The following is a 27,374-nucleotide window of genomic DNA, read 5'->3' as shown; positions in this document are numbered from 1 at the left end:
TTTCTAATTTATGGTGTGGTTTCTACTTGTGCCTGCCTTTTGGTATTTCAGTTTTTCTTTTTCCCTTGGCTTCTTCTGAACTTATTTTTCCCCCATCCATTTTCTTTCCTTCTGTTAGTTTGAAAGTTACAAACTCTATTTTTATTCTTTTAGTGGCTACCCTAGAAATTACATGTACACTTAATTTGTCAAAGCCTGAAATTAACCAATCTTTACCCCTTTCTGTGTTGTATCCCTATCCTTAGAGACGCATTGATCTCTAAGGACAATTTAATTCCACTTACTTCCCTCTTGACTGACAGTCTACTGCAGGAAAATATATTTTTTAAAATACATATGACATTATCATTATTGTTGATTTTCCTTATACAGTCCATTTTGGCTGAGATTTATCCACAAATTTACACTTAGATCTTCTGAATGCGATCACTTTCCTTCTGCCTAAGTTGAATCTTTTGGAATTTCTGCTGATGGCAAACTCTTAGTTCTCTTTCCTCTCTTCCTTTAGGAAATTTGATCAAAGATCCATTTGCTCTCCTCACTGTTCTCCACGTTTCTTAGCTCTCTTTTATATTTCCTTACTCTAAGTTGACTTCTGAATAGTTACTTAAGTTTCATTTTCTAGTTCTAATTCTCTCCCCAGCCACGTCTAATCTGTAGTTGGACCTGCCCAAAATTATGTTCAAAACCAGATTCTTCCCCTCGAGTTCTGTTTCGCTAAGTTGTACCACTTTCTGGTTGCCCAGGTGTGAAATTTCAGAGCCAGCATGGACTAATTTCTCTCACATTCCATACTTAGGTGGTTGCCGTGTTTTTTCTGTCTTTCTCACTCAGTTCTTCCCTATTGTTGTTGTCTTAATCCTAAAGCAAGCCTCCCTTCCACTGGCCCGGACTACAGCGCTAGCCTCTCCTGCTTCTAATCCCTCCTCCCACAATCCACTCTGTACATCACAACTAAAGTAATCTTCCAGAGAAACACCTGTGATCATTTAAATCTTCTGTTCAAAAGTTTTCAAGGCTCTTTACTACCATGAAAATAGCTCCATACAAAGCATCCAAGGCTCTCAGGAAACGGTACAAATCCAGCTTGAGTTAAACTGGACAGTGCCTGACCTGGCAGAAAAGGTGCTTTCTTCTGTCTCTGATATCCTTCCTCCTGCTCTCTAACCTCTTTCTTCTCCCTTTTATGTATATATAAATAGTATAAATACTCTTCCTTAGGAGCTCTGTTTAAATGCCACCACCATTTATGAAGCCTTCCCAGTTGCTTAGTCAAAAACAATCTCCCCCTTCTTTGCCCTTCTCAAAGGGCGTACTTTTCACCCTTTCATGTAATATTCATGTGCATTATCTCCCTTACTATAAGTTTCGTGAAGGCAAAATAACGTCATTCATTCTTTTTATAATTCTCCCATTTCCACTGATATACACACAACACTACAAATGTTTCTGGATTAAAGGCAGTCGTTAAGTAGCCCTCTAAAAGAAAGTATAAAAAAAAAAAGAAAGTATAAAGATATACCATAATGTCATGGTTAGAAACGTTTTGTTTAAAACATCAATTGACATGTGATATAAGTATATGGGTGCCCAGGACAAGACACTATTCTGTGAAAATGAAACAAGGAACCAGGTATACTGTCAGCATACAGGGACCCACCATATTTATATTATTCATGGACAACATGCTTACACCCCACTTGCAGTGTAACAGCTTATTTAACTACACAGAAAATTCTGACCAGCCTTTACTATACCTGGTTTCTCTCTCTTCATGCTGTAAAATTAGGTTGCTGTAGAAATTCTCCAGCGTGAGCTTGGCCACAGTCACTCTTTCCCGGGTATGGTTGCTCATAGGAAAGGTGGCTGTAGTCCCTGCCGTCATTGCCATAGTAACAGAAACTAGAACAACACAGAGGCACAAATTACTCAACAGAAAGAAAACTTTCTATCCCTTTTAACAAACTCTAGAAATGGTTTAATTTCTACTAGGCAACAACATTGTACCCTAACAGGTAAGACATTCAAATGAAACTCAAATGCCTGTAGGAACCAGGCAGGAAACAAAAATGTATGAATCAAGCCAGGTGACAACATGGAAGTTTTATGGCCCTTCCTGGACAATGTTCGTCTACTTAAAGCCAACTTTTAAAAACCACTGAGCCAGCCAAACAAAGTGCTGGTTTAAAGAAGATAATGTGGGGACTTCCCAGGTGGTCCAGTGGTTAAGACTCCGCACTTCCACTGTGGGGAGCACGGGTTCGATCCCTGGTCGGGGAACTAAGATCCCACGTGCCACGCGGTGTGGACAAAAAGAGAAAGAAAGCAGATAATGTGGGCAATTAGACAAGATAAGGAATGTAAGACTGAACTCTGGTGGCTGCTAGAGGTGGGCACTGACCCTAAGAGACTTGCCTACCATAGTCCACATCTAGACCAAAAAAAAACAAAACAAACCCCACAAAAAACAAACAAACAAAAAACCTAGAATGGTTCCATACATTAAAGAGGTTTTTGCTTATCTGGATGGGAATCATAACAGACTATCCTAGAGGAGATCCAGATTGCCAGGGTGACCATCCAATGTTGCATTCTTAGCTGAAAAATATTCTTCCTAATCTGCCACCTGCTCCCCAACACCTACCTCTCCTTAACTACATAAAGACACAGAGCCCTGGATATCGACCTGAACTGGGCTATACTCCAGGGATAATGGAATGAACCAAAGACCTTTCTCGTTCTTCATGTGAAACAAGTCAAATACAGGTTGAAAGTAAACAATTTAACGATGGCAAACTCCCAGTTCCACTGTTGTCTTAGTGGGTTTATACCTCAATTTACTGCTTGAGCCTCATTATGTCTAAAATTGCATCTATTATTTTAACATCATAAACTTGTTCCTCTGCTGACTACTATAAATCTTTTTATAACAAGAAGCTGATCACATTACTTGTTTAAATTGTTCATGGCATGTACGGCAAGTCAAATTAGCTTAGCAAGATAAACAAAGACAACTCACAAACGTGGAATGCTTCTATCTAACAGAAACTTGATGAGAGTTTATTCATTAATTTCCCCCTTTTCTTGCCTGAGGATTAAAGGCAGTGGCACTCCTAGGCATGACTGCATTTCTTCCTCACAGCAGCCTGGTAAAGAAAGGAAGTGAAGCCTGGACAAGTCACACAGCTGGTGAGCTGCAGAGTCCAACCCCACCCAAGTGCTATCTCCAAGTCGCCTTTCTGGCCTTATCTGCTGCCCTTCCTCACCACTCTTCTCCCAGCGTACTTGGCCCTTTCATGCCTCCAAGCCCTCACATGACCTATTCCTGAACCAGTTATGTCCTACACGCTATTTGCACACATCCTGCTGACCCTTTACAGCCCAGTTTGTCTGAAGCCTTCCTGCGGTGACTTCTCTAAGGTTCCCTGCCAGAAGAGACATCGATGGACCAGAAGGGGCCAAATGGCATTCTTTCAAGTGTGCTCTCTGCCATTTGTAACAAACACTCCCAGGACTGGTGCCGATCACTTCACCTGCCTATCCCACTAAACTAGGAACACCTCTGGGCAAGAACTTTTTCTGAATCATTTTTGAGCATTCACCTTGATAGCACTGTATTGGACACACAGTAGGCATTAATGAGTGAAGGAGTCCACCTATCAAATGGGGGGGGGGTGGGAGGAGAGTTGAAAAAATTAGCAAAAATTGCCTATAAAGGTTGGCAACTGTGGAAAAAGAAACTTACTGAACCTTGGAGTCAGATATTTAGAGATCTAATAATCCAGGTCCTGCTACTAACTGATCACATGGTCTTATTGAAATCACCAGAACGCTCTGAACTCAGGTCACTTTCCGGCCCAGACAGGAATTACGGGACTTGCTCTGCCTCATTCACAGGCCTAGTCTAAGGCCATCTGAGATAATATAACACAGGAATCATACAAATGTAAGACATTATTTTAGGCATCTAGTTTAATTTTTTAATGTGCTTTAATAATAGTGAGCATTATTTTTTAAACAATAATAAAAATAAGCTCAAGAATTATTCTGGCCAAGTGATTTTCAAGCACTAAGCTTGGAATGCTACCTAAGGCAGTGCTGCCATACCATCTTCGGAAATCTCAACCGCGTTCATGTTTTATGTTTCAGGCTCAGATGCAGAAAAGTCAAAGAAAGGAAAAGAGGGAATGGGATTGTATATAGCAAACATCCCAAATCATGTCTGCTAATTGGGATTTGGGGATTTGGTGAGGAGGGCGGAGCTGGGAGGATGGACGTGACGTGGAGGAATTCAAATAAATTTAGGAAATCCAGATTATACAAAGTTTCTTACTGCAAGACTTCCTGGCATCGTTAATATGTTAGTATGTATCCTGAATCCTCAAAAGAGGGTTAGGTATACATTTGCAGTAGTATTCTAGGGAGCCTCTTTAGGCATATAAAATTTAAATTTATAGATAGTTATCTTTAAACACTGGTAAAAAAGTGCCTGCTACTCTTTTTCAATATCTGGGGGAGGGGGACTTAGAAACTCCAACAAAGAGTAATTAATACCTAGAAATTTTAGAGTGCTTTCTGATTAGTCCAGAATATCTGTAGCTGATAGAGAATTTTCAGATTGGTTTGCCAATTTGCAGGAGGAAAAAAGGTCAAGACCCAACTATAGTTGTCTATAGTTTCCTTTCAAAGAGTGAATGGTGAAAAGACTAACAAACAAAACCATGCCCCTTGAAAAAAAGCACAAAGAAATAACACATCAGTAATATTTGTAGAAGTTGGAAAGAAAGATGTATGATGAACTCAGGGTGTGGCCTTGGAAGGCAGCTGACATGCTGCTCTGCTCTGTCTGGCAAGAAGCAAGGTCTGGCCTTCAGCTGCCACGGTCCCAGGGCAAGGGAATTCTGGAAGCTCCTTTATCCTCGCAAAGTTCACAAGAGACTGATACACAAGACATAATGGCAATTTGCTGATTCACACAATAAGAAACTGAGGAACACGAAACAGATACTTGTGTCTCTGGGCAAATGTGCTCCGTCCTTGTAGACAAGCTGGATGTTCAGACTGAAGAAGACTGCTTGGTAAGCGTGGCATCAACACAGAGAACTGTTATGCAATTTAACTGTTTAATGGCATAAGGATAAGGTGGAATCTTAAAAAAAAATAAGGTCGATGGCTATCCTGCCCAGGACACCTCTGCCCACTTCAAAGTGGCTAGAGGAGATGGCCAGTATTAAGCCCTGCTACTGACCGGGCTTTCCCAGATGATGCAAAATTGGCGGGGCTAGCAGTGGGCAGAAATATTACTGAGAAAAACTTTGGGGGAAATTTTCGTGAAACATAAAAAAGTTAGGGAATTGAAAACAATTCCAAACTACAGAAATTGTTTGCATTAACAGTACAGAAATAAATATGAAATTGTTTTAGATAAAGATTTATGAACCTGAGGTCTTTATAAAAGAGAGGTAAAGAGAAGATCAGGTTTCTCCCAAATAAAGATGTAATGAGTTTATAACTCCAAGATTCAGAAGTGGATATCGAGTAATGAAAAACAACTTCCAAACACTATATAATTTAACCATCATCACTATGGTCTTTCCATTCTAGTTATACATACATGCAAGTGTGCAGGCCTTGTTTAAAAACCAAATCAGAGCAAAACCTATGTCTATTCATCTTTGTAACGAAAGTATTACAGCACCTGGCCAAGTGCTGAGCACACAGTCGGCATTCTGTAAATGACGGTGAGTAACTGAACTCAAATTTAATGGATTTTAAATTATATATGTCCCATATCTAATAATTTCCTTTGGATTAAAAACTTCAGAATCACTTACTTATGTTAACCTTCAGAGAGACAAATCCTACTTGAGAGATACAACTACAGAAAAAGCCAAAAATCCCACCCTTAGTCTTGACTGAATAACATCTTTTAGAGATTAGCTTAAAAAAACAAGAAAAAATTATTACTCTCTAACCAGACACAAATAGGCTTTATAAAATTCAAATTAAACATAACTAAGAACAGAAGTGACCAATTTATTAAAAAGAATGATCTGGATGACTGGCACTTATTATACTGCAGATTTATTCCTCTAATGGATTTCACACTGTTGTCTTTTACTAAAGCCCTTTCTTTAGCCAGAAAAAGAACAGGATACAATTTGCAAGTCTAGAATTCCTGGACTGATAAAAACAACACTAGGTGCACTTGGATTTCCTGTTCACGTGTTTTCTCCAGACTCCCCTATTCATTAATGGAGACTCTACCAATCGTTGAGTCCAGCATTCTTTCGTTTATCAAGCCTGGGGAAAGGAGATAACAAATCTGGCACTCAGGCCATCTATAAATACATGTAGTGTCTCCAAGCATTTGCCATCACACTTCTAAAATAGGAAAACAGAGCTGCTTTACCTGACTGGTAAAACACTATTTAACCGATGATTTCACCTTAGTTTCCTCATACTATACTTCAGAGGACAGAGTATCATTAATGCCTTAGAGTATAAAAATTTTCCTAGATTCATCATTAGTTGCCACCATAGTGTCCTAGGCTGCAACAGGTCCTCAGGTTGGACACTGTGTCCACTGGGTCCCTAATGATAACAGAGCAGCCACAGCTTCTTTCCTCTATGAGGTACAATCCGAAGAGCAAGAAATTCACAGTCAGGTGGGAGTTCAAGTCCCAGCACTAACTTTTGCTAGTCGTATTATTTCCAACCAACATTTACTGCAGATATACACTACCTTCCAGCACTGCACAAAGTACTAAGACTGATAAAATACAGTCCCTGCCCTTAGGGAGTTCACAATCCTACGGGGACACAAGGGAAACTCAAGGAAAAGTGTAGTCAGAGGTTTAAGAAAGGAGGAGATGCCTGAATTGAATCTTGTTGGGGGGTTGGGAAGGATAAGAGTTCACAAGTCAGATGGCCAGGGCAGAAGAGGAAGAGGTGAAAGGGCATGAAATCAACTGGCACACTTGAGTGTAGAGAAGGGCTTGAGTACATGTGGTGAAACAGCCGAAGATGAAGGTGGAAAGTCAGTTAGGAATCATGATAAAATACCTTTCATGCCATGGTAAAAAATTACCCTGAGTATAAATGGGAGTCATTTAAGGCTTTTAATTAAGTGAAGAACTAACAGCCAATAAAGAACATTTATTGAGTGCGTACCCCAGTACCAAGAACTTTTCTAAAAATGTTACATGTTTTAATACTTTTAATCCGCCTAACCACCCCTAAAATTCTGATTGGCCCTTCAGATAGATTATGCTAGCACAGGGAAGATGGCAAGAAGGCTGGGAGTAGACTAGACTGGAGGAGTGTAAATTAGGTTAGGGGACTCAGTAATAAACACTCAGGGGTTACAAACTGGTGGCCTGCAGCCGTATTTTGTGGGACTTGCACTATGATTCAGAAAGTAGAAGACTTCACGTAAAAATCCAGATTTCTTGTTCCTCTCCAAAAATCAAGTCTGTCAAATTTGAGCCCATATTCCTGCCTGCAAATAGGCAGCAAGGACAGAAGAAGCAGGCCCCCTGCAAGCCCGCATCCCGCCAGAGTCCGCCAACTTTCTTCCCTCAGGCCCAGCCTCCTTCACTCCTTGCATTACCTGCCTGTTTCTGTAAGCATTTGAGATTCCAATCCTGGTTTAGTGCAGAATAATAAGGGCCCAATTTCACATAGTAGCAGAAGAGATTAAAAGAAGGGCTCAGATACTCAACTGAAAACATTGAAATCTATAATTCAATTTCAGATTTGGATGACTGGGTAAATGTTGGTATCATTAGCAAGAATAGGAAGTATAAGAAGAGCTAACGGTGGGGAAAGAAAATAAGTTCAAGGCTGATCCTGAGTTATTTCACCAGACACAGGATCCATGTCTCTAAAATGGACATAAACCATGCCAGCCTCATAGAGTTGATGTGATGTTCCAATGATGGCAGAGCACAGTGATGAAGGCCCAGATTGCTAGGTCTGAATTTTGGCTCACACACTCACTGGCTGTGTGAGTTTAGGCAAATTACTTAAACTTTCTGTGCTTCAGTTTCCTGTTGACTAAAATAAATATAATGATGGCCAACTTGTGTACATGCTTATTATGTTAATGCAAGACTTACAAGAATTATGGAAGTTAATATTTATAAAGGACTTAGAACGGTGCCTAGCACAGAGAAATGTCATGTGTTTGATAAATCAATATATAAATGAGAAAATATTTTAAACACATCTGGCTCATAGTAAATGCACAAAAATGATGAATTTTCTTCCCTTCCTTACCCAGTCCTCCTGCTCATTCTTCCTTCCTTGAGCTGCTATCCTAGTAAGTTAGTTTGTAAATTTATTCTCTAGTGGATATTCTCTATCTCTTCTAGTCTTAAAACCTACTTGGTTTGAAAATTTAGAGTGCTTTTAGTGGAGAAAGAAATGTATCAAAAAGTACTTATTCAGTTTTCTAAATAGAAAGACTTAAAGTACAAGAAAAACAAAAAACAACAACAAAAGCTTTTGGTAGAAGTCTTACTAGAAGTTAGTAGTGATTTGGGGCTATGACTAGGACAGGAGAAGGTGTTCCAGAGAAAAACTAATCACTCCTCTTACAAGATGGGGTAATTCTCCTGAGACAACAGACATCCACTCTACTTATAATCTATTTACTGTGTTTAGTGCCAAGAGCTTTTGTTTTTGTTTTTCATTAGTTAATGTGACTCTCTCCATTTGGTGTGTGTCCTGTTCACTAGTCCAGAGGAGCGAATTCATACAGACAGTTGTCCTTGCTTTCTATGTGTCATAAGCCTGGTGGTGATGGCACAGTGGTGGTGAAATCAACATTATCATTTTTATTTTCAAACCTGTTTTACAAAGAGGCATTTTTCCCTGCTGACCAAAATATAGTTCAAAGGTTGACCTCCCAAAAGCTTATTTAGCTATGTAATACTGTTAATAGCAGACTATTTAAGTATGTTGATCCGAATAATTACTAAAAATCCCTCTGCACATTGTTTTTTTAACTTGAGAAGGGAAAGTGTTTATGAAGTAAATGTAAACAATTAAGCTAAATTAAACTGAATTAAATTTGCCAAACAAAGTAGTAGTAATTTTATCTAAAAACTGGCCTGTTTACAGATCTTAATGTTTAGGTAAGGTAGTACCCCATTTTTCTCAAAAATATTCAGAAAGAAGCCATCTATTCTTAAATATATTTACAAAATTAAATTTTCTATCGCTATAGCTGTCTAGTAATGCATTAGATCTTGCCTGCAGAAGATGCTCAGCTCAATCTACCAAGTCATAGTGAACTTAAAAAAATAAACTGGGACTTCCCTGGTGGCGCAGTGGTTGAGAATCCGCCTGCCAATGCAGGGGACATGGGTTCGAGCCCTGGTCCAGGAAGATCCACATGCCACGGAGCAACTAAGCCCGTGTGCCACAACTACTGAGCCTGCGCTCTAGAGCCCAGGAGCCACAACTACTGAAGCCCACGCGCCTAGAGCCCGTGCTCCGCAACAAGAGAAGCCACCGCAATGAGAACCCCGCGCACTGCAACGAAGAGTAGCCCCCGCTCACCGCAACTAGAGAAAGCCCGCACGCAGCAACGAAGACCCAACACAGCCAAAAATAAATAAATTTATTTAAAAAAATTTTTTTAAATAAATAAATAAAAACTAAACTACCTCAGCTGAAACGCCGAACAACTTAGATACTGATAATTTAGCACCAGAATGGTAAAACAAACAAACAAAACTTTTAGATAGTAGAGGCATCCCTAAAAGAATTTTAGATCAAGTTCTATTAATTGGTACCCTCATAAACACACACAGGAACATACTCGCCTTTATTAGACTAAAAGAGGAAAAAAAAAATCACAATTTGCAAGGCAAGAAGTGGGGGGCATGGGGGGAAGGGGGGAGGGGGAGAGTAAGGGAGGACCAGAGTGAGGACTTCAAAGCTATTTGTAATGGAGAATTATGCAGAAGCCAAACAACAAAAATAGCATGGGAAAAAAACAAGGATTAATAGATTATAACTATAAAAATATATCCTTATTTATTAATATTTTATTTACATATAGAATTCATATATGTAGAAATTATAGAATTTACAAACATGAAGTTAGTAGCCTAGAGAAGTTCTTGGAGAGCAAGAGAGCGTGAGAGGGAGTGAGGGGTTACGAGTGATCTGGAGCCTTCTGGGCTCCCAGACTTAAGCTGTGGCTCTGAATTGGGAGGTGGAGGAGTAAGATGAACAAAGACATTGAATGCGCCAAGAGAACTACCCCTCCCTGTGCCTTGTCACATGGTCATGCTCCCATCTACTTCCAATACCCAACAACATGAGTTTTCTGTTTTTCGCCTCTGTTATAAAGAATATGGGTCACTGAAAGTAAGACAATGACTTTCTAAATAAAGTGTTCAATTTGAAGGTTAAAATTTATGCTTTAAAAGGTTAATTTTAAAGATAGACATTTAGAAATGGAAAAATAATCCTGTTCACAAAAGTAGCAAGGAGGAGGAGACAGAGAACAACATTCATAAAATCCCTGGAATAACCTTGATCCAAAACAAAACAAAAAATACTGTTGGCCTTTTAATGAAGAAATCTCATCACAGATCGTGGAAGGAAGGGAAGAATTGTTTAATTAATGTGTTGGGACAACTGGTTATCTATTTGGGAAAAAAAGCAAGTCAGATGTTCATTTCACTCCAAAGATCAAAATAAATTTCAAGTGGTTCAAAAGGGTGAACATAAAAACTAAAGGAAAAAACAGAAAGGAAGGAAAAAGAAAGGGAAGGGAAAGAAAAGGATGGAAAAGAACGGCAAATAAAAGTAAAAGGAGGGCTTCCCTGGTGGCGCAGTGATTGAGAATCTGCCTGCCAATGCAGGGGACACGGGTTCGAGCCCTGGTCTGGGAAGATCCCACATGCCGCGGAGCAACTGGGCCCGTGAGCCACAACTACTGAGCCTGCGCGTCTGGAGCCTGTGCTCCGCAACAAGAGAGGCCGCGATAGTGAGAGGCCTGCGCACCGCAATGAAGAGTGGCCCCCGCTTGCCACAACTAGAGAAAGCCCTCGCACAGAAACGACCCAACACAGCCAAAAATAAATAAATAAATAAATTTAAAAAAAAAAAAAAAAAGTAAAAGGAAAAATTAAACTTCAAGAAAATAAGATGAATAACTGATCTTTAAAGGAAAAGGACTGTCTTAAAAGGAAATCATCACAATGAAAATAGTGCTAGGAATCATTACAGAAAAATTTGGAATATACATATATGTGTGCCAAACAAGATTAAAGGATAGTATTTTAAGCGAAATTGCAAAGTAACAGTATATATTAAACGCTTATGTTAAAAATACCTTATACCCATGTTAAAATAACAAATTATATTTCTTAAAACATATATAAAGTTCGTAACAGCTTTTATAACATTAAAGTTGTAAAGAGACAATAAAAACCTTACTAGTAAGTGGCTAATACTGATTGACAAATATATATAAGTAAAAGTAGCTAATAAACATATGAAAAATATTTAATTTTACCAATAAATCACAGACATGGAAACTTTAAAATAATGCAATATATTCCCTACCTGAAAGTAGCCACAATTTTGGGGAAAACCTTCTTGGTGGGGTCCAGTCTATCATCAGACATCTTTCTACACATCATCTGTGTTCATGTGTATGTTTTTCCAGCTTTATTGAGATATAATTTATATATAAGATTGTGTAACTTTGAGATGTACAATGTAATGATTTCATATATGTATATATTCAGAAGCAATTATCATAATAAGGTTAGTTAACACATCCATCACCTCATATAGTTACAATTTTTTTGTGTGTCTAGTGAGAACTTTTAAAATCCACTCTCCTAGCAACTTTCAAATATACAATACTTACAAATACTTTCAACTTTCAAGTAACAGTATAATATTGTTAACTATAGCCACCATGTTGTACATTATATCCCCAGAACTTATTCATCTTAAAACTGGAAGTTTGTAAGTGAAGTCAGACAGAGAAAGACAAATATCATATGATATCGCTTATATGCAGAATCTTAATGTGGAATCTTAAAAAAAAAATGAAACAAATTAACTTACAAAACAGAAGACTCAGACTTAGAGGAGTACTTATGGTTACCGGGGGGAAGGGATAGATTGGGAGTTTGGGATTGACATGTACACACTGCTATAATTAAAATAAAATGCCTTTCCATGAAAAGAAAACAAAACAAAACTGGAAATTTGTACACTTTGACCACCTTCACCTACTCCCCCTCTCCACCCCATCCTCACCTCTGGCACACTGCAACCACCAAGCTGCTCTCTGTTTCTATGAGTTTCAGTTTTTTTATATTCCACATCTAAGTGAGATCATACAGTATTTGTCTTTCTCTGTTTGACTTATTTCACTTAGCATAATGCCCCCAAGGTCCATGCATGTTGTCACAAATGGCAAGATTTCCTTTTTCATGGTTGAATAATATTTCAGTGAGGTGTGTGTGTGTGTGTGTGTGTGTGTGTGTGTGTGTGTACCATTTTCTTTATCCATTCATCCATTAATGGGCAGTTAGATTGTTTCCATGTCTTGGCTATTATAACATGAGGGTGCAGTAGTGCCTCTGAAAGTAACTTTATTTCCTTTGGATAGGTACCAGAAGTAGAATTGCCAGACCATATGGTAGTTGTATTTTTAATTTTTTGAGGAACCTCCATACTGTTTTCCATAGTGGCTATACCAATTTACATTCCCACCCGTAGTGTACAAGGGTTCCCATTTGTCCACATCCTCAATAACACTTATCTCTTGTCTTTTTGATAATACCCTTTATAACCAGTATAGAGTGATATCTCGTTTTGATTTGCATTTCTCTGATGATTTGTGATGTTGAGCACCTTTTCATGTAACTGTTGGCCATCTGAATATCTTCTTTGGAAAAATGTTTTTCCAGATCCTTTGCCCATTTTTTTATTGGATTGTTAATTTGCTACTGAGTTGTATAAGTCCCTTGTGTATACTGGATATTAATTTGGGAGATTTTTGATTACTGATTCAATCTCCTTGCTCATTACTGGTTTGTTCAGATTTTCTGTTTCTTCAGGATTCATTCTTGGTAGGTTGTATGTTTCTAGGAATTGATTTCTTCTAGGTTGCCTAATTTGTTGGCATATAATTGTTCATAGTAGTCTCTTATGATCCTTTGTACTTCTGTGGTATCAGGGTAATAGCTCCTCTTTCATTTATAATTTTATTTATTTGGGTCCTCTTTTTTTCTTGGTTAGTCTAGCTAAAGGTTTCTCAATTTTGTTTTTTCAAAGAATCAACTCTTAGTTTTGTTCATCTTTTCTATTGTTTTCCTATTCTCTATTTCACTCATTTCTGCTTTGATCTTTATTATTTGCTTCCTTCTACTAACTTTGGGCTTAGCTTGTTCTTTTTCTAGTTCCTTGAGGTGTAAAGTTACATTGCTTATTTGAGAGCTTTCCTTTTTCTTAATGTATGCTTTACATTTATCACTATAAACTTCCCTCTTAGAAGCTTTTGCTATATCCTGTAAGTTTTGGTTTGCTGTGTTTTCATTTTCAATTGTTTCACATTTTTCAAATTTCTCTTTTGATTTCTTCTTTGATCCATTAGTTGTTCACGACTGTGTTATTTAATTTCATGTATTTGTAAATTTTCCAGCTTTCCTCCTGTTTTTATTTCTAGTTTCATACTGTTGTGGTCAGAAAAGATACTTGATGTAATCCTTATCTTCTTGAATTTGTTGAGACTTGTCTTGTAGCCTAACACATGATCTCTCCTAGAAAATGTTCCATGTTCACTTAAGAAAAATATACGCATTCTGCTGCAATAGGATGGAATGTTCCGATTTTGCCTGTTAGATCTATTTGGTCTAATTCAAATCTGCTGTTTCCTTATTGATTCTCTATCTGAATAATCTATCCATTATTGAGGGGGGTATTAAAGTCCTCAGTTATTATTGTATGGCTGTTTATTTCCCCTTTTCATTGTTAGTATTTGCTTTATATATTTTGGTGCTCTGATGTTGGATGCACAATTATTTACAATTGTTCTATCTTTTTGATGAATTGACCCCTTTATCATTATATAATGACCTTCTTGACTCTCTTGACTATTTCAAGCTTAAAGTCTATTTTGTCTGATATAACTATAGCTCCCCCCAGCTTTCTTTTCGTTACCATTTGCTTGAAATAACTTTTTCCATCCCTTCACTCTCAGTCTATGTGTGTTCTTAAAGTGAGTGTCTTGTAGGCAGCACATTATTGGATCTTTTTTTATCCATTCAGCCTTTCTATGCCTTCTGATTAAGAATTTAATCCAATTATGCTTAAAGTAATTATTGATAGGTTAAGACTTACTATTGCTTTTTTATTGTTTTCTGACCGTTTTGTAGATCCTTTGTTCTTTGCTTCCTCTCTTGCTACATTGTTTTGTGAATGATGACTTTTTGTGGCCATATGCTTCAACTCCTTTACTCTAGTCTTTTGTGAACCTACCACAGTAAGTTTTTCCTTTGTGGTTACCATACATTAAGGCTTACATAAAACATCCTATTTTAAGCTGATAACAACTTAACTTCAACAGCATATAGAAACTTTATACATTTAATCCTCTGCCCCTCACATTTTAGGTTATTGCTATTACAATTTACATCTTTTCAATATTGTGTATCCAATAACAAATTATTGTAGTTATGGCTATATTTAATACGTTTGTTTTTTAACTTTTAAACTAAGTTTTTAACTTTTAAAGTAGGGCCACAATTTCAAAGAATCAGATTTTGACCATATATTTACCATTACCAGTAAGTTTTACGCATTCAGATGTTTTTATGATGTTAATTAGCATCCTTTAATTTCTGCTTGAAAAACACCCTTTAGCATTTCTTGTAAGTTAGGTCTAGGGGTGATGAAATCCCTCAGCTTTCGTTTGTTCAGGAAATCTTTTTCTTTCCTTCATTTGTGAAAAACAGCTTTACTGGGTATAGTATTCTTGGTTGACAGCTTTTTTCTTTCAATATTTTGAAAATCATCCTCCCACTCTCTCCTGAACTGCAAAGTTTCTATTAAGAAATCGACTTACAGTCGTATGAGGGCTCCCTTGTGTGCAGGCTTACACAGATGCTAGCTGAGGCCACTGCCCATATTCTGCGGTACGTGGCGGTGCTGCTGGCTGGGCTCTGTGGTTGGGAGAGACTGCTGGCTGGACTCTACATCCAAGCAGAGCTGCTGGGAGGGCCCCTCACCGGGAGGGGCTGCTGGCTGTGCCCGGGTCAGATGGGGCCCCCAGCTGGATTCCGCAACCACCTCTGGCAGGGTGAGGCGGCAGGCTGTGCTCCCTGGCAACATGGTGCCGCAGGGTGGACTCCACGAATGGGAAGGGCTGCGGCCTGGGCCCTGCGGTTGCTCCTGGTTGGGTGGGGTCTCAGGTTGTGCCTCCTCACCAGATGGTGCTCCTGGCTGGACTCCACGTTAAGGGGGGGGCCCAGGCTGGGCTTCGCAATTGGGCAGGTTATTGGCTGTGCCCTACTGTTGGACAAGGTCACCGGCCAGGTTCACTGGTTGGGAGAGGCTGTATCCTGCAGCTGGATGAGCTACAGACTGTGCTTTTCAGATGGCCAGGGTCACTATCCAGGCTCCCTCAACGGGTGGGGCTGCAGGCTACGCTCTGCAACTGGGCAGGGTCAGTGGCTGGGCTCCCTGCCTGGGCAAGGCCACAGGTTGTGTCAACAGCTGGGCAGGGCCCTAGGCTGGGCTCTGCTGCTGACCAGAGCAGGAGGGTGGCTCCACAGCTGTCAGCATGGTTTTCCGGTCAGACAGGACTAGAGGCTGCGCTCAGCAGTTAGGCAGGACTGTGAACGCGCTTCTCCGCCCGCGTAGGCCTGTAGAATAGGCTCCACGCCCAGTTTGCTCATTGGCTGGAGACCTAAATCCGGCCGAGTTGCTAACGGAGCTCCCTGGCCACACAGGGCCACCAGCCTGCCTCTGCAGACGGACAGAGCCACTGACTGGGATCTCTGCTCAGGCACCACTCTAAGCAGGAATGTGGTCCACCAAGATCCGAGCACTGGTTGCTGTGAACCCCACCCACCTTCTCTGTCTCTAGTGTCTCCCAGTGGTTGAGTCCTACAGATTTCCCCAGTGATTCCCGTGAGGTGAAACCCAAGCGGGCTTCCCAGGAAGTGTCCCGCATCACTGGGGGAGACGGATGTCCAACTTGGGCTCTTTTTCCCACTGGAAAAACCACAGACTCAGGGGGACCCTCTTGGTGTGGCACTGTGCTGGCCCGGGGGAGCAGCAATGTGTTCAGAGGGTGGTTGCTCCTTTCCCCCTTTTAACGTGGTCCTTCTCAGTCTCTGCAGTCCTGAGCGGTGCGTCAACCTCACCCCTGGCTTCTGGGGTTTTTCCAACGGTGTCTGGTCCATAGATAATCAATAATTGGTCCTCTTGTGAGGGGGACTGAAGTTGGCAATGACTTATGTCACCACCTTGATGATAACATTCCCTGTGCTTACGTCAACTGGTAGGGATTAATCCTTTCTTGCAGGGAATATGGCAATTTATACCAAGAACCTTAAAGTTGTTTTTTTATCTTTTGACATAAATAATTTCACCTTCAGGAATCTATGCTAAGAAAAGAATCAAAATTGCAGCAAAGATTCGAAGTTTTTTTTTTTTTTTTAAATCAAAGCATTATTTAAAACAGCAAATAAAACAAATGTTTAAAAGTGAAATGACTGATGGAATGGTGATAGCATGAAATATCATAGAAATAATACTGAAGAAAATTTTCCCCCCAAAATTTAACAACATGAAAAATAATGTTAAGTAAACAGGATACAATGTTTTATCTTCAGGTAAAATATGAAGTCAACTATATGGGGGGAAAGGGGGGTAAATTAGGGTGAAATATGATGTGAAATTATGGATGATTTAAATTTTGTCCTTTATCTTTTTTGAATTTTCTAATTTTTCCATAATGGAAAAACAACCATTTTTATAAGAAAAAAAATATTTAAGAGTGTGTGACGGTGCAGGTAGGAACAGTAAAAGGGAATCAACTTGCACTTTTCAGCCCACAGAGGTGGTTTTCCAGGTACCACTGTACTTGAATTTTTTCTCTATGAACCAAATTCTTAGTTTTGGTTTAGTGGAGGATTGTGAAGAATAGCAAAAAGAGTCTGAGGTCACAGAATAAAACTAAAGGCAAACCAGAAGACATGGGAATTCTGCAAAGTTTTTCAGTCATATCTTACACTTCTTTTTAGGGAAACATTTTTTTAGTGGCTTATACCTGTGCGTATTTACAAGGGCTCAAACTGTCACTCTCTTCTCAGATAGCTTTTCTACTGGTGACTCAAAAGGCCCATACCGAAATCAAATAGCAAGGCAGCACAAATCTCAGCTAAATTAACTTCAAGTCTTACTTAAGGTAAGGGAACTACTTCTCCAAAATCATAAGAGACAAAATGAATGCTCTAGCTTTAAAGAAGATCCCCACTCCCCTTTACTCCTTCTTTGCCTGTTTTAAAGGAGATAATAATGCCTGATTCAAAGCACCAGTACAACCAAAATTGCCTATTTTGTGCTAAAAGGTGAAGGTTTGGTGTGACAGAGAACAACCAATGAATGGGCAAGGCAGGAAGATGATGAGTTGTGAGAGGTGGTGTGACTTGCTGGTAAAGGAACGGGGAGGAGCTTTGGGAAGTAGCCTGAACACACAAATCCTTCAGCAGCCCAGTTATAAAAAGTTTGGTCATCTCTGCACTATTGCCTTTCACTTTCCTAAAAGTAAGCTTCTAAGAGGAGAGACAGAGACAGAGAGAGAGAGAGAGGGAGAAACAGACCAACATTCACACACACAATAAAACTTGAAAACAAACCTGAGTTTAAGTGAGGCTGTAAAATATAAATTTCATAAAATGACTTTAATTAAAAATATAAACTCCTATTTTAATTTCCCCATTCATTCAAAGTATTCAAAGCTTCTACATCACTAAATAGCATCAGGAGAGACTTATGTAGATTCCTCCATTATATCAATTTCTTTTATATTTCTTAATTTTAAAATTACTGGGTTGCTTTTTGTTTGTTGTTTCTTTTTAAGTGAAAACCACTCACTGAAAGAGATCAGACTAATTTAACAACATAAGAGCCAGAAGCAGAAGTCCTTTCTGAGGGCAAAGATTGGATTGGAGTAAAATTAAAACATGATATCACCACGCTTACAATTTTAAGATATAAGTAGCTATTAGTTACTTTTAGTTATTTTGAGTGATTTAAACTCTCCCAAGAGACTTTGGACCATTACAACTGACCAACGAAAACTGCTCCCAGCTAAAAGCAGACATACCATATGACTCATCAGACTCAGATATTGTGTTTAACACACAGATTACTTGACTTCTGCAATCGTGAGAAAATCCAGGAGGTATCCACCTCAGTAAGACACCAGAGAACAGGAAACTTTAAGGCAGAAAAAAATATTTTTAGTGCTAATGACCTTTATAATTAATACTCGAACAGCTTATTATCTAAGTATCAAACAGGGCCATACCACTTTATTGAACACAATTCTGGTGTATTTGGAAAACAAATATAGGAGAAAAAATGCCTAAAATGGAATAAAAAGTAACTAATACAGTTTTTTGTCATCAGGGATAGCCTGCAATTCAAATAAACGTTCTGGCAAACCCTTCCATAAATCACCTTATGAGCTCAATTCTGTTCAGCATTTTTCTAGACTCCACTAAAGGTCTCGGGTCACAAATTTAGTTCGCCACCCGGCAAGACTGTTAGAATCACAGAACTCGAAAACAGAAACTCTATGATCTAGTCCATCTCCCTCATTTTACAGACGTGAGGCCCACAGTCACTTGGCTATCTGGGGCAAAAGCCTGGGCTAGAACAGGCCACTCAACCTTTAGGGGGAGCCCCCAGTCCAGCTGGAGAGTCCACAGTGCAGTGGCAGCTCTAGGACACTGTGTGGCCCCTGCAGAGAAGCTGCCCTTCAGAACAGTGACAGCTAGGTCAGTCCTGGACCACAGTGGCGCCTACCAGCTCTGTCATTGATGTCCATGTCTGACACTGACACTGCTTCCTATCTTAGGATTACGGGTCTGTGGATCAAATAACTGGTTTCTGCCTGCTTTTCAGATGACCGAAGAATGACATTTTTACCCCAAACTTCCTGGAAACCAAAGTATTGTGACTAAAGTCTTCTTAAAGGCTATTAGTACCGTGATTACAGAAGTTAGTCACCATTAAGCAATCTAGATTTAGCTTGGGACTCTACCTCTATCTATAATTATTTCCTTATAAAATTATGCCCCAAAGTGAGGTTCTCAAAATCATATATACTGTAACAGGGTCCTGTGTACTCCTTGTCTAAGACACATGGGCATGAGGGCAAACCTAAATGTACAAATATTCAGGTCTCTGGAATTTGCCATAGGTATTCTATAACAGATAAAATAAGGTTTCTAAAATATAAAAATACATTTTTTTCCAAACTGGAAATATCTTCTTTTCTATTTATGAAAGTAAAATATCTGTCATGTAAAAATGTGAAAATATCCAGAAGTATATAAACTGCCAAGTGAAAGTGACTTCACCATCCTACCACCCATAATATCCAGTTTTAACTGTTGGGTGACAGACTGGAGTTAGACTGCCTGGATGAAATTCTGGCTCTGCCACTTATGAACTGTAAGACCTCTCAGGGCGTCAGTGTCCTTATCTACAAAACAGAGATAATGACAGCATGTGAGAATTATCAACTAGTGTTGATTAAGTACTTTACAAAGTGTAGGTATTGTTCTAAGCACTTAAAACATATTAACCAATTTTAATAAGGTAGTTGATTGATCCACTACTTTAAATGGTTAAAGCACTTAGAATAGTGCCTGAGATTTAGTCGAGGGCTCATTAAGTGCTAACTGTTGTTATATCCTTCCAAAACTTTAATGCCCATATAAACACACACATATATAGTTTTAACATAAATGGGTTTATATAAACTGTTCTGTATCTTGCTTTTTCCCTTACCATCTTGCAGACATCCTGCAATGTTAATACCAACAGATCCACTTTATCCTTTGTAAGCAACACACAGTAATAATATTTTCTAACATATAATGAATTGTTTTGTGCTAGACCCTGTACTTTGTGTATCATCTCACTTAATCCTCACAAGACCCCTAAAATGCGCGTGCCATTATTATCCCTATTAGAGAAGAGGGAGGTGAGATTTAGCTGGATTAAGTAATTTGCCCAAGATCATACAGCTAAACATGGTGGAACCAAGATTTGAACCTGGGTTCCTCTGCAACTGAGGTACCGTGCACACTGCATTTTCTACAGTGCTGTACTTTGTAACTAATGTCCCCTAACAGATGTTTGGATGGTTTCCATTGTGCGGGGGTGGGGGTGGTGGTGGTGAGATTTTTAGCAATGTTGCCGTGAACATATTAGATCACAGGTTGTGCATTCTTTCTCCTATTTCCTTACTATATTCTTCCAGATGTGCAATTGCTGAGTCAAAAAAGATTCACATTTAAAATTCTGATACCCACTGCAAGACTGCTTTCCAGAGATACAGAACCAATTGATCCATCACCGTTACATGAGAGAGCCAACACCGGTCACTGCCCATCTTTTTAACCTCTGCCAGCCCGATAGGTTAAACAGGACCTCTTAGTTTTGTTTATGCATTTCTTTGACTGTAATGAGTTAAGCATATTTTCATATATTTTAAATAATTATTTCTTCCTTTATAAGCTGCCTGATTTAAGTTCTTTGCCCAGCTTAAGTCATACCATAACGCCAATATTTGAATAATTTCAATTTATACAACTTAAGAGAAAAATCAGAGCATGCTTTAGTTCATGCAGGAACTATAGTTATTACATTAGCAGCAGGGCACTTTCCTGTAAATCAATAGGATCAAATCAAAACTACTGTCACAAAATGCAAAGGTTGAGAATATATGTAGACTATGACTTTCCAAACTAAGTACAATTTTCTGTGATACAGATGTGACATTAAGCCCCTGTTGCTTAGACCCTATTCATTTGGACTAGCATATATAAATTTTTTTAATAATGCCAATTTATTCTTTAGCAGGAAACTTCCCAGCTTAGACCACAAATCTCTGGAAAGCAACTGATCAATGTCCTTATCGTTATCATGATCATCACTGCCATCGCCACAGCCACCGAGATGGGCCAGAGAGTACTGGGTGCCTCATCTCACCTAATCTGCCCAATGGCCATGTGAGGTACTATTTCCGCATTTTCCAAATGAGAAACTGAGGCTCAGAGAGGTTAAGCCACTTGCCAGAGGCCTCTTAACTAGAAAGTAGCAGAGCTGGGATTTCAACCCTGTATGACTCCAGACCCTGTTCTATTGTTCCAGTAAGGTGCCTACCCTTTATGACCAGACTCAAGCAGTTAAAGCTAAAGCCAAAAATAAATCCATAACTTCCAAAAAGCAACTCCAGAGAATGACTGGTCTTTTCTTACATGATCACCTTACTTATTCTTGACAAATCTTAAGTTGCTGTATAATTCCTAGTTTTAAAGAAGCTTAAAAGGATGGACTTGCCCATCCTACCAGAAAAAAGGCTGTGCTAACCTTCTTCCCACTCAACCTGCCTTCTCACCCAAACAGCTCTATAAGCTGTTTAACAGAGATTTATAATCTTTGTCGTCCTCATTTACTTGTCTAAATAGGGGAAAAGTATCAGAATGCTTTGCTGTATGAAAGGGAGGATTAACCAACATTGAGAGGCAGCCAGAATCTTGGCAAAGATACCATCATTCGGGTTGAAGTCCAGGTTTAAGCTGTATCTAGATGGGTTTGCAGGAGCCCTGAAATAACCTCAGGGGACAGAAAGGTCTTCTGTGGTGACAAAGGAGTCCTTCTTATCTGCTTGGCAGCCTTACAGTCAGAGAGTTCTTACATCTAACCTAAATCTCTCCCACTGAAATTCAAACCTATTTCTTTTTCTCATATTCTCCATAAAAAGAAAGAACTTCACTGCAGCAATTAACTTGTTCACATTCTCACAGCAAATTTTAAAAAAAGGTAGCTGGAATCGGCACTGATTTTCTTTGATTCTCTTCATTGCATAATCAAAAGTTCTTAACTTTCAGTCCTTTTTGCTAAGGGAAGAATTGCTTGTCTCTCTCAAGAAAACTGTGAAATTGGTTTGAAAATAAAGTTGCTTTATTTATAAATCTTTATGACTAGTACCTAACCAAGAATTTCAAAAACAAAAGCCCTTCACAGCGCTTTTACAATCTTTACTAACAAAAATCAAACCACAGGTAACTTTTATCAAAGGCTTCTGTGTCAAGTACAGTGCTAAACGTTTAACATGTATGATGTTCTTTCATCTTCACAATAATTCCATGAAGTAGATGTTTCCCACGTTTAAAAATAAGGAAACTGAGGCTTAGTTAAGTCGCCATCCCAAAGACATACAACTAGTGAATGGAACCGGGTCTGCCTCATACCAGAGGCTAAGCTTATAACCCATTCGGCTGCATCGTCTCTCATCTGACCTTTATTTTTAAATGGGTAAAAGCCTCTGTTTATAGAGCACTTTGTTCCTAAAAGCACCAAGTTCTTTATAAGTACTTTTATTTTCCTCATCTCTTTCCAATACAAAATTTGTGCAATATAACAACCCCAAGGTTTGACAAAACTAAAGAGAGTCATACTTAAGAATGCAGCAAATATCTTAAAAAACTAAGAAAAAAAATACGTGTGCCAAGCTTTAGGAGCCTGAGTTTCAGCAAGCATAGAACTTTTGCACCAGATAACCATCCGGTAACAGTCCACTTTGAAATTCTACTCTGTTCCATCCATCTACTTATTTATTCATTCTCATACTTAAACTATGCTATTTCCAGAGCTGTAAAATACATTTTGACAGCTGGTTGGGTAAGCCTCTCCCCTTTTTGCTTTGTTTTCCCCCACCCCCAGATTTTTACACACTCTTTCATCTGAATGTTAGACTCTGCTTGTAAAGTTCAATTAAAAATATTGATCGGGTATCAGTTTTTTAAAAGAGGGAAAAAAGCATGGTTCAAGCAAATCCAGCCTCAGCCCTAGGATTAAAATTACCAATTTGACTTTGGTTCCTTTGCCAAGGTATTTCTGCCACCTGGGAGACAAATATCCAAACTGAAGGTTAAGGTTTTAAAATCCCTTTTAAAAAGCTGCATCCAAATTTACAGTGTCTGTTACTGATTAGAGAAAAAAATTAAATATTCAATAAACCTATCAGGTGGTGTTTGCAAGGCAGGCCTTCAGGATGCCTAAAGATAGAGAAATAGAAGCAAGCAGCTGATCAAGTAATTGGCATCAAAAGCACCCATTATACAACAGACACTTTGCTAGCAGGAAGAGACCCAAATAGTAAGAGAGATGACACGAGCACTTAAAATCCCGTAATCTGTCGAAAGAAGCAAGACTAACCCACAAAAACAATCAATGCATATGACAAATATGCCTGTGTGGGCCCTTCTGATATAAGCATGGCTTCAGAACAGGGAAAGATCAGTGTGGGCTGCAGTGCCCAATAAAGACTAGTAATTTGGGTACGCTCAGCTCTAGCTTACCCGAATGTGGTAACCAAAATTTAATGACAGCTATTTAGAAGCCCATGTGAAGAAAAACAGTGATGAGCTCAACTTGGTTTATAAATCATGACTGAGCCAAACTTCCAGCACCCTGATAAAAGGGCAGAGAGCCTATAAGCAAGCATCTCTCATTGTTCTTGCAGCAGCTACTCCATATGACATGCAGAAACTGTGGCCGGAAAGGGATTAACACAATGGGAAATCCCCAAATACTTCGTGGCCTGAGGGCTATTCAATACCAGAACCTGATCCTACTCCCCTATACTCAACCTAAAAAGTCCCCGTTCCAGAGGACTTGCATCCACAAAAACTCCACCCAGTTTCCTGACATCATGGAAATTCACTAGTTCACTCAGAAGACCTAGTATGTGGGCTCATCTATTCGTGGAAAGAGGTAGCTCTTTCCAAAAGTACTGAGTCAGAAATTTTTACCAGCACTAGATTTGTTCAAAAAAAAAAAAAAGGGAAAAAGAATTTTTTGAGTTGAATAAACAGGATGAGCACTGTATCTCCTTCCAAGGAGCAAAAAAATAGTGCTAAACATAGCTGGGAAAACTGGTTGGGAGGAATTGGGGTGGAACTTCTCAAAACCTGAAATCATATGCAAACTCTACAGTTATTAATTTTAAAACATTAATAGATAATGCAAAGCAAGACGTCTCAGTGACTTCTTTACCAACCTGACATGTCAGTAAGCATTACTTAGGGAGGGTATTTGCTTTGAAAATGAGTAGAAAACTTACCTGTGAGTTAGTTTTAAGACAGTTTCACTAAAATGAGGAAGCTAAGACTATTTAATCTTCTGAGGTTCCTTCCCAATCCCATGACACTGTTTATACTTTTTAAAGGTAATTATTAGTACTTTAAGCAGAGAACCTATCAGGCTGTGAAGAGCTTTCACACACAAGCCTCAGAACTCAATTTATAATGAGGTACACTGTAAATCATAAAACATCACCTCATATCCTATAGCTTTTATTAAGTGAAACTGGGTTAATTTGGTGGGTTGTACATTTTTAGAACTGAAATGAACACTCTATATAGTTCCATACATACTTCAGGAGTTGTGAAAATCAAGTGGGAGAGGTAAAATTGTAAAACTGCTTTCTAAAGGGCAAAACACTACTCAACGTACGGTTATACACGCACTAGACAATAAAACTTCTACATCCAGGATAATGGTTATTTTCGGGGAGAGAAGGAAGGGAAGGACTGCAAAGGCATCTCAAACTCTATCTGTAATGTTTTGCTACTTCAGTAAAATCCGAGACAAACAGAGCAAAAAGTTAAGATTTGTGCAGCTGGTACACGAATGTTCCTTACATTTTTCTCTATAACTTTATAATAATTCATAATAAAAAGTCAACTCTAAGTTTCTAATGTAATTTGAGAAAATAAAAATGACAAACATTCCAAGGACTTTTAAAAGGTTTCTTGCGGATAAACCTTTTTAAAGCTATTTAACCTTATACTGTATATAAATAGAGTAGCTTGTTTCCTACTAACAACTATCTATTTTCCTTATTAATATCGTCACCATTTCTTTTCTTCCTTACACCTCCACCTAACAGAGTCTACATAAAAAAAGCACAACTCTCTCTAGGGCATGTGGACAAAGGAAGCTCAGGGAGATGGGCTCAGTGGAGGTGATAGTCCTGGAACAGCTGGGGAGGGGAGAGCACAGGGACAAAGACCACCACCCAGTGGGAGAGGCCGCACATTTCTGGAGCCGTGTCTTCAGTGAGGCTGCATTATTTTGTCTGAAGTATCATGACTTCCCAGAACACCAGAGAGATCTATATTTAAAAGATTAAAAACGTATCCCATACATACTAAAATATTCCCAGATGAAATAATGTAACATCATCAAGAATCTGCTGCAAAATAATATGGAAGGAATGGGTGTGGGTAGAGATGAAATAAGACTTATCATGATTTGGTAACTGTGGAAGCTGGTGATGGTACATGGGAATATATTACACTCTCCTGTGTACTTCAGTGTATATTAAAATCTTCCCGCAATAAAGTTTTCAAAAAATATCCCCAAACTAAAATGAACTGTTTAACTATTATCACATTAAAAGCCTTGCCCCATTCCCATTTATTAGACCTATTCACGACAAGGATATCAGCAGTCAGACCAGAGTTAATTCTGACGCTATCACTCCTCAGCTGTGTGCTCTGGCCTTAGATACTCAGTCTCTTTGGTTTTGAGTTGATCCATCTGAAAAAATGAAAAGGGCTGGATGAGATGATATCTTAAGTTCCCTTTTAGCTATAACACAATTACTGGATTTATAAAACTGACTTAGTTACTGCATAATACAGTTAAGAACTGCACGTTATTAATAATATACTATGGTCACATAGGAGCATCTTTAATCCCTCACTTATTTATTTATTTGACAAACACTTAGGGAAGGTGCACTATGTGCCTGGCAGTATCACATGTGGGTAGAATACAAAGTTAAATGATGCAGAATCTCTGCCTTCAAGAGCCAGCCTAATGGTGGAAGACAGATGTATAAACAATACGATATAAGTATATGATAATAGCGGTGATGGAGGTGAAAATACTAGAAGGCCTTCCTAGCGTGAGAAAGCAAGGAACTGTAAATAATTTCATATGCAGAGGGAAAGAGAAAGTAAGTGGCAGAAGATGAGACTGGACAAGAAAGTAGGGACCAGATTGAGAAGAGCCCTGTACGTTATGCCAAAGAATTTGGACAGTATGTTGAAAAGCGATAAAGAAGGTATTTTAAAGATTTCTAAGCCAGAAATGATGTGGTCCAATTTACATTTTAGATGAATTGCTGGAACAGGAGTATAGATTTGGTGGTGATTGGTGGTGTTTGAGGAACAGAGGAGAGTAAAAAGGAAGGAAGTTAAACCTAGTATTTAAGAGATAACTAAAATGGTCCAGCAGGATATGATGAGGCCTTGAATTGAGGTAGTATTACTGGAGATTACTGAGATACTGTTCTAGCAGCATCTTGAGGCTTGGAGTAGGGAATAGAAAACATACTAAATTATATAAGGAGTTGTTAATGCACAGTAAAGGTAATCAGTTCCTTCTCCAAAGTAAAGGTAAGCAAAGATCTTAGAAATGCACATTTTAGGTACTCTGCTATATTTCTACCCCCGTCTTTCAAGATACCATAGTAACTACAGCATGAGAAAACAGTATCTCTTCACCATCGGTGGGGGACCAGCTTCAAGCACAGTGCCACACATAGTAGGCGCATAATAAATATGGGTTAGGTGTTGAACGTGATGAGTTTTAATAAGCTAATGAAACAGTGCCACGTGGTACAGGTGGTTAACTCCCTGCTCACCGGCCATATTAGCAATGATTTGATCAAGAGCACAAGTAAGGAAAGATAAAAATTCTTTTTCAGGTGATTTTTACGCCCCTCTGAAACCCTTCCCATAACCCCTCATCCCCTTCAGATTTTTAGACCATATCAGCAATAATCCTCACACAATGGAGTGGACAGCTACGTTCTTGTTATTTGAGTTAGACTACACCCCACATGTAGACTATTATAGAAGACATTTTTTTCCTTATAAACTACATTGTACCTTTTACCTGAGCCCCCAAAGGGGCACTTCTGAGAGAAGAATCAGAAGTGCCTAGTCAGTCCTAGGTGTTGCAAACCACATGGACTTCTGTTTCAACTTTTATAAAACAAAAGCAAT

The 27,374-nt window shown here is 38.9% G+C and overlaps 1 protein-coding gene across 3 annotated transcripts in view; it reads right to left on the bottom strand.

The window, feature by feature from the left end:
* STK38L (serine/threonine kinase 38 like) overlaps positions 1-27,374 on the bottom strand; it is a 77,522-nt gene that overhangs the window by 22,207 nt on the left and 27,941 nt on the right. Inside the window, exons 2-3 of one of the 3 annotated variants that reach the window (XM_082352235.1) lie at positions 11,590-11,692; positions 1,758-1,902 (exon numbers count right to left, since the gene is read on the bottom strand). The exons of 1 other annotated variant lie outside the window; for it this stretch is intronic. In XM_082352235.1, the coding sequence (XP_082208361.1) occupies positions 1,758-1,902; positions 11,590-11,644 (200 nt within the window). In that variant the 5' untranslated portion in view covers positions 11,645-11,692. The remainder of the gene's footprint in view (positions 1-1,757; positions 1,903-11,589; positions 11,693-27,374) is intronic. One more of the 3 variants, XM_082352236.1, reaches the window with a different exon arrangement.

This window comes from Balaenoptera borealis (genome assembly GCF_965194805.1).
Source record: "Balaenoptera borealis genome assembly, chromosome: 13".
Taxonomy (NCBI): Eukaryota; Metazoa; Chordata; class Mammalia; order Artiodactyla; family Balaenopteridae; genus Balaenoptera; species Balaenoptera borealis.
The sequence above is the reverse complement of the archived record's forward strand: the minus strand, read 5'-3'. Positions and strand labels throughout refer to the sequence as shown.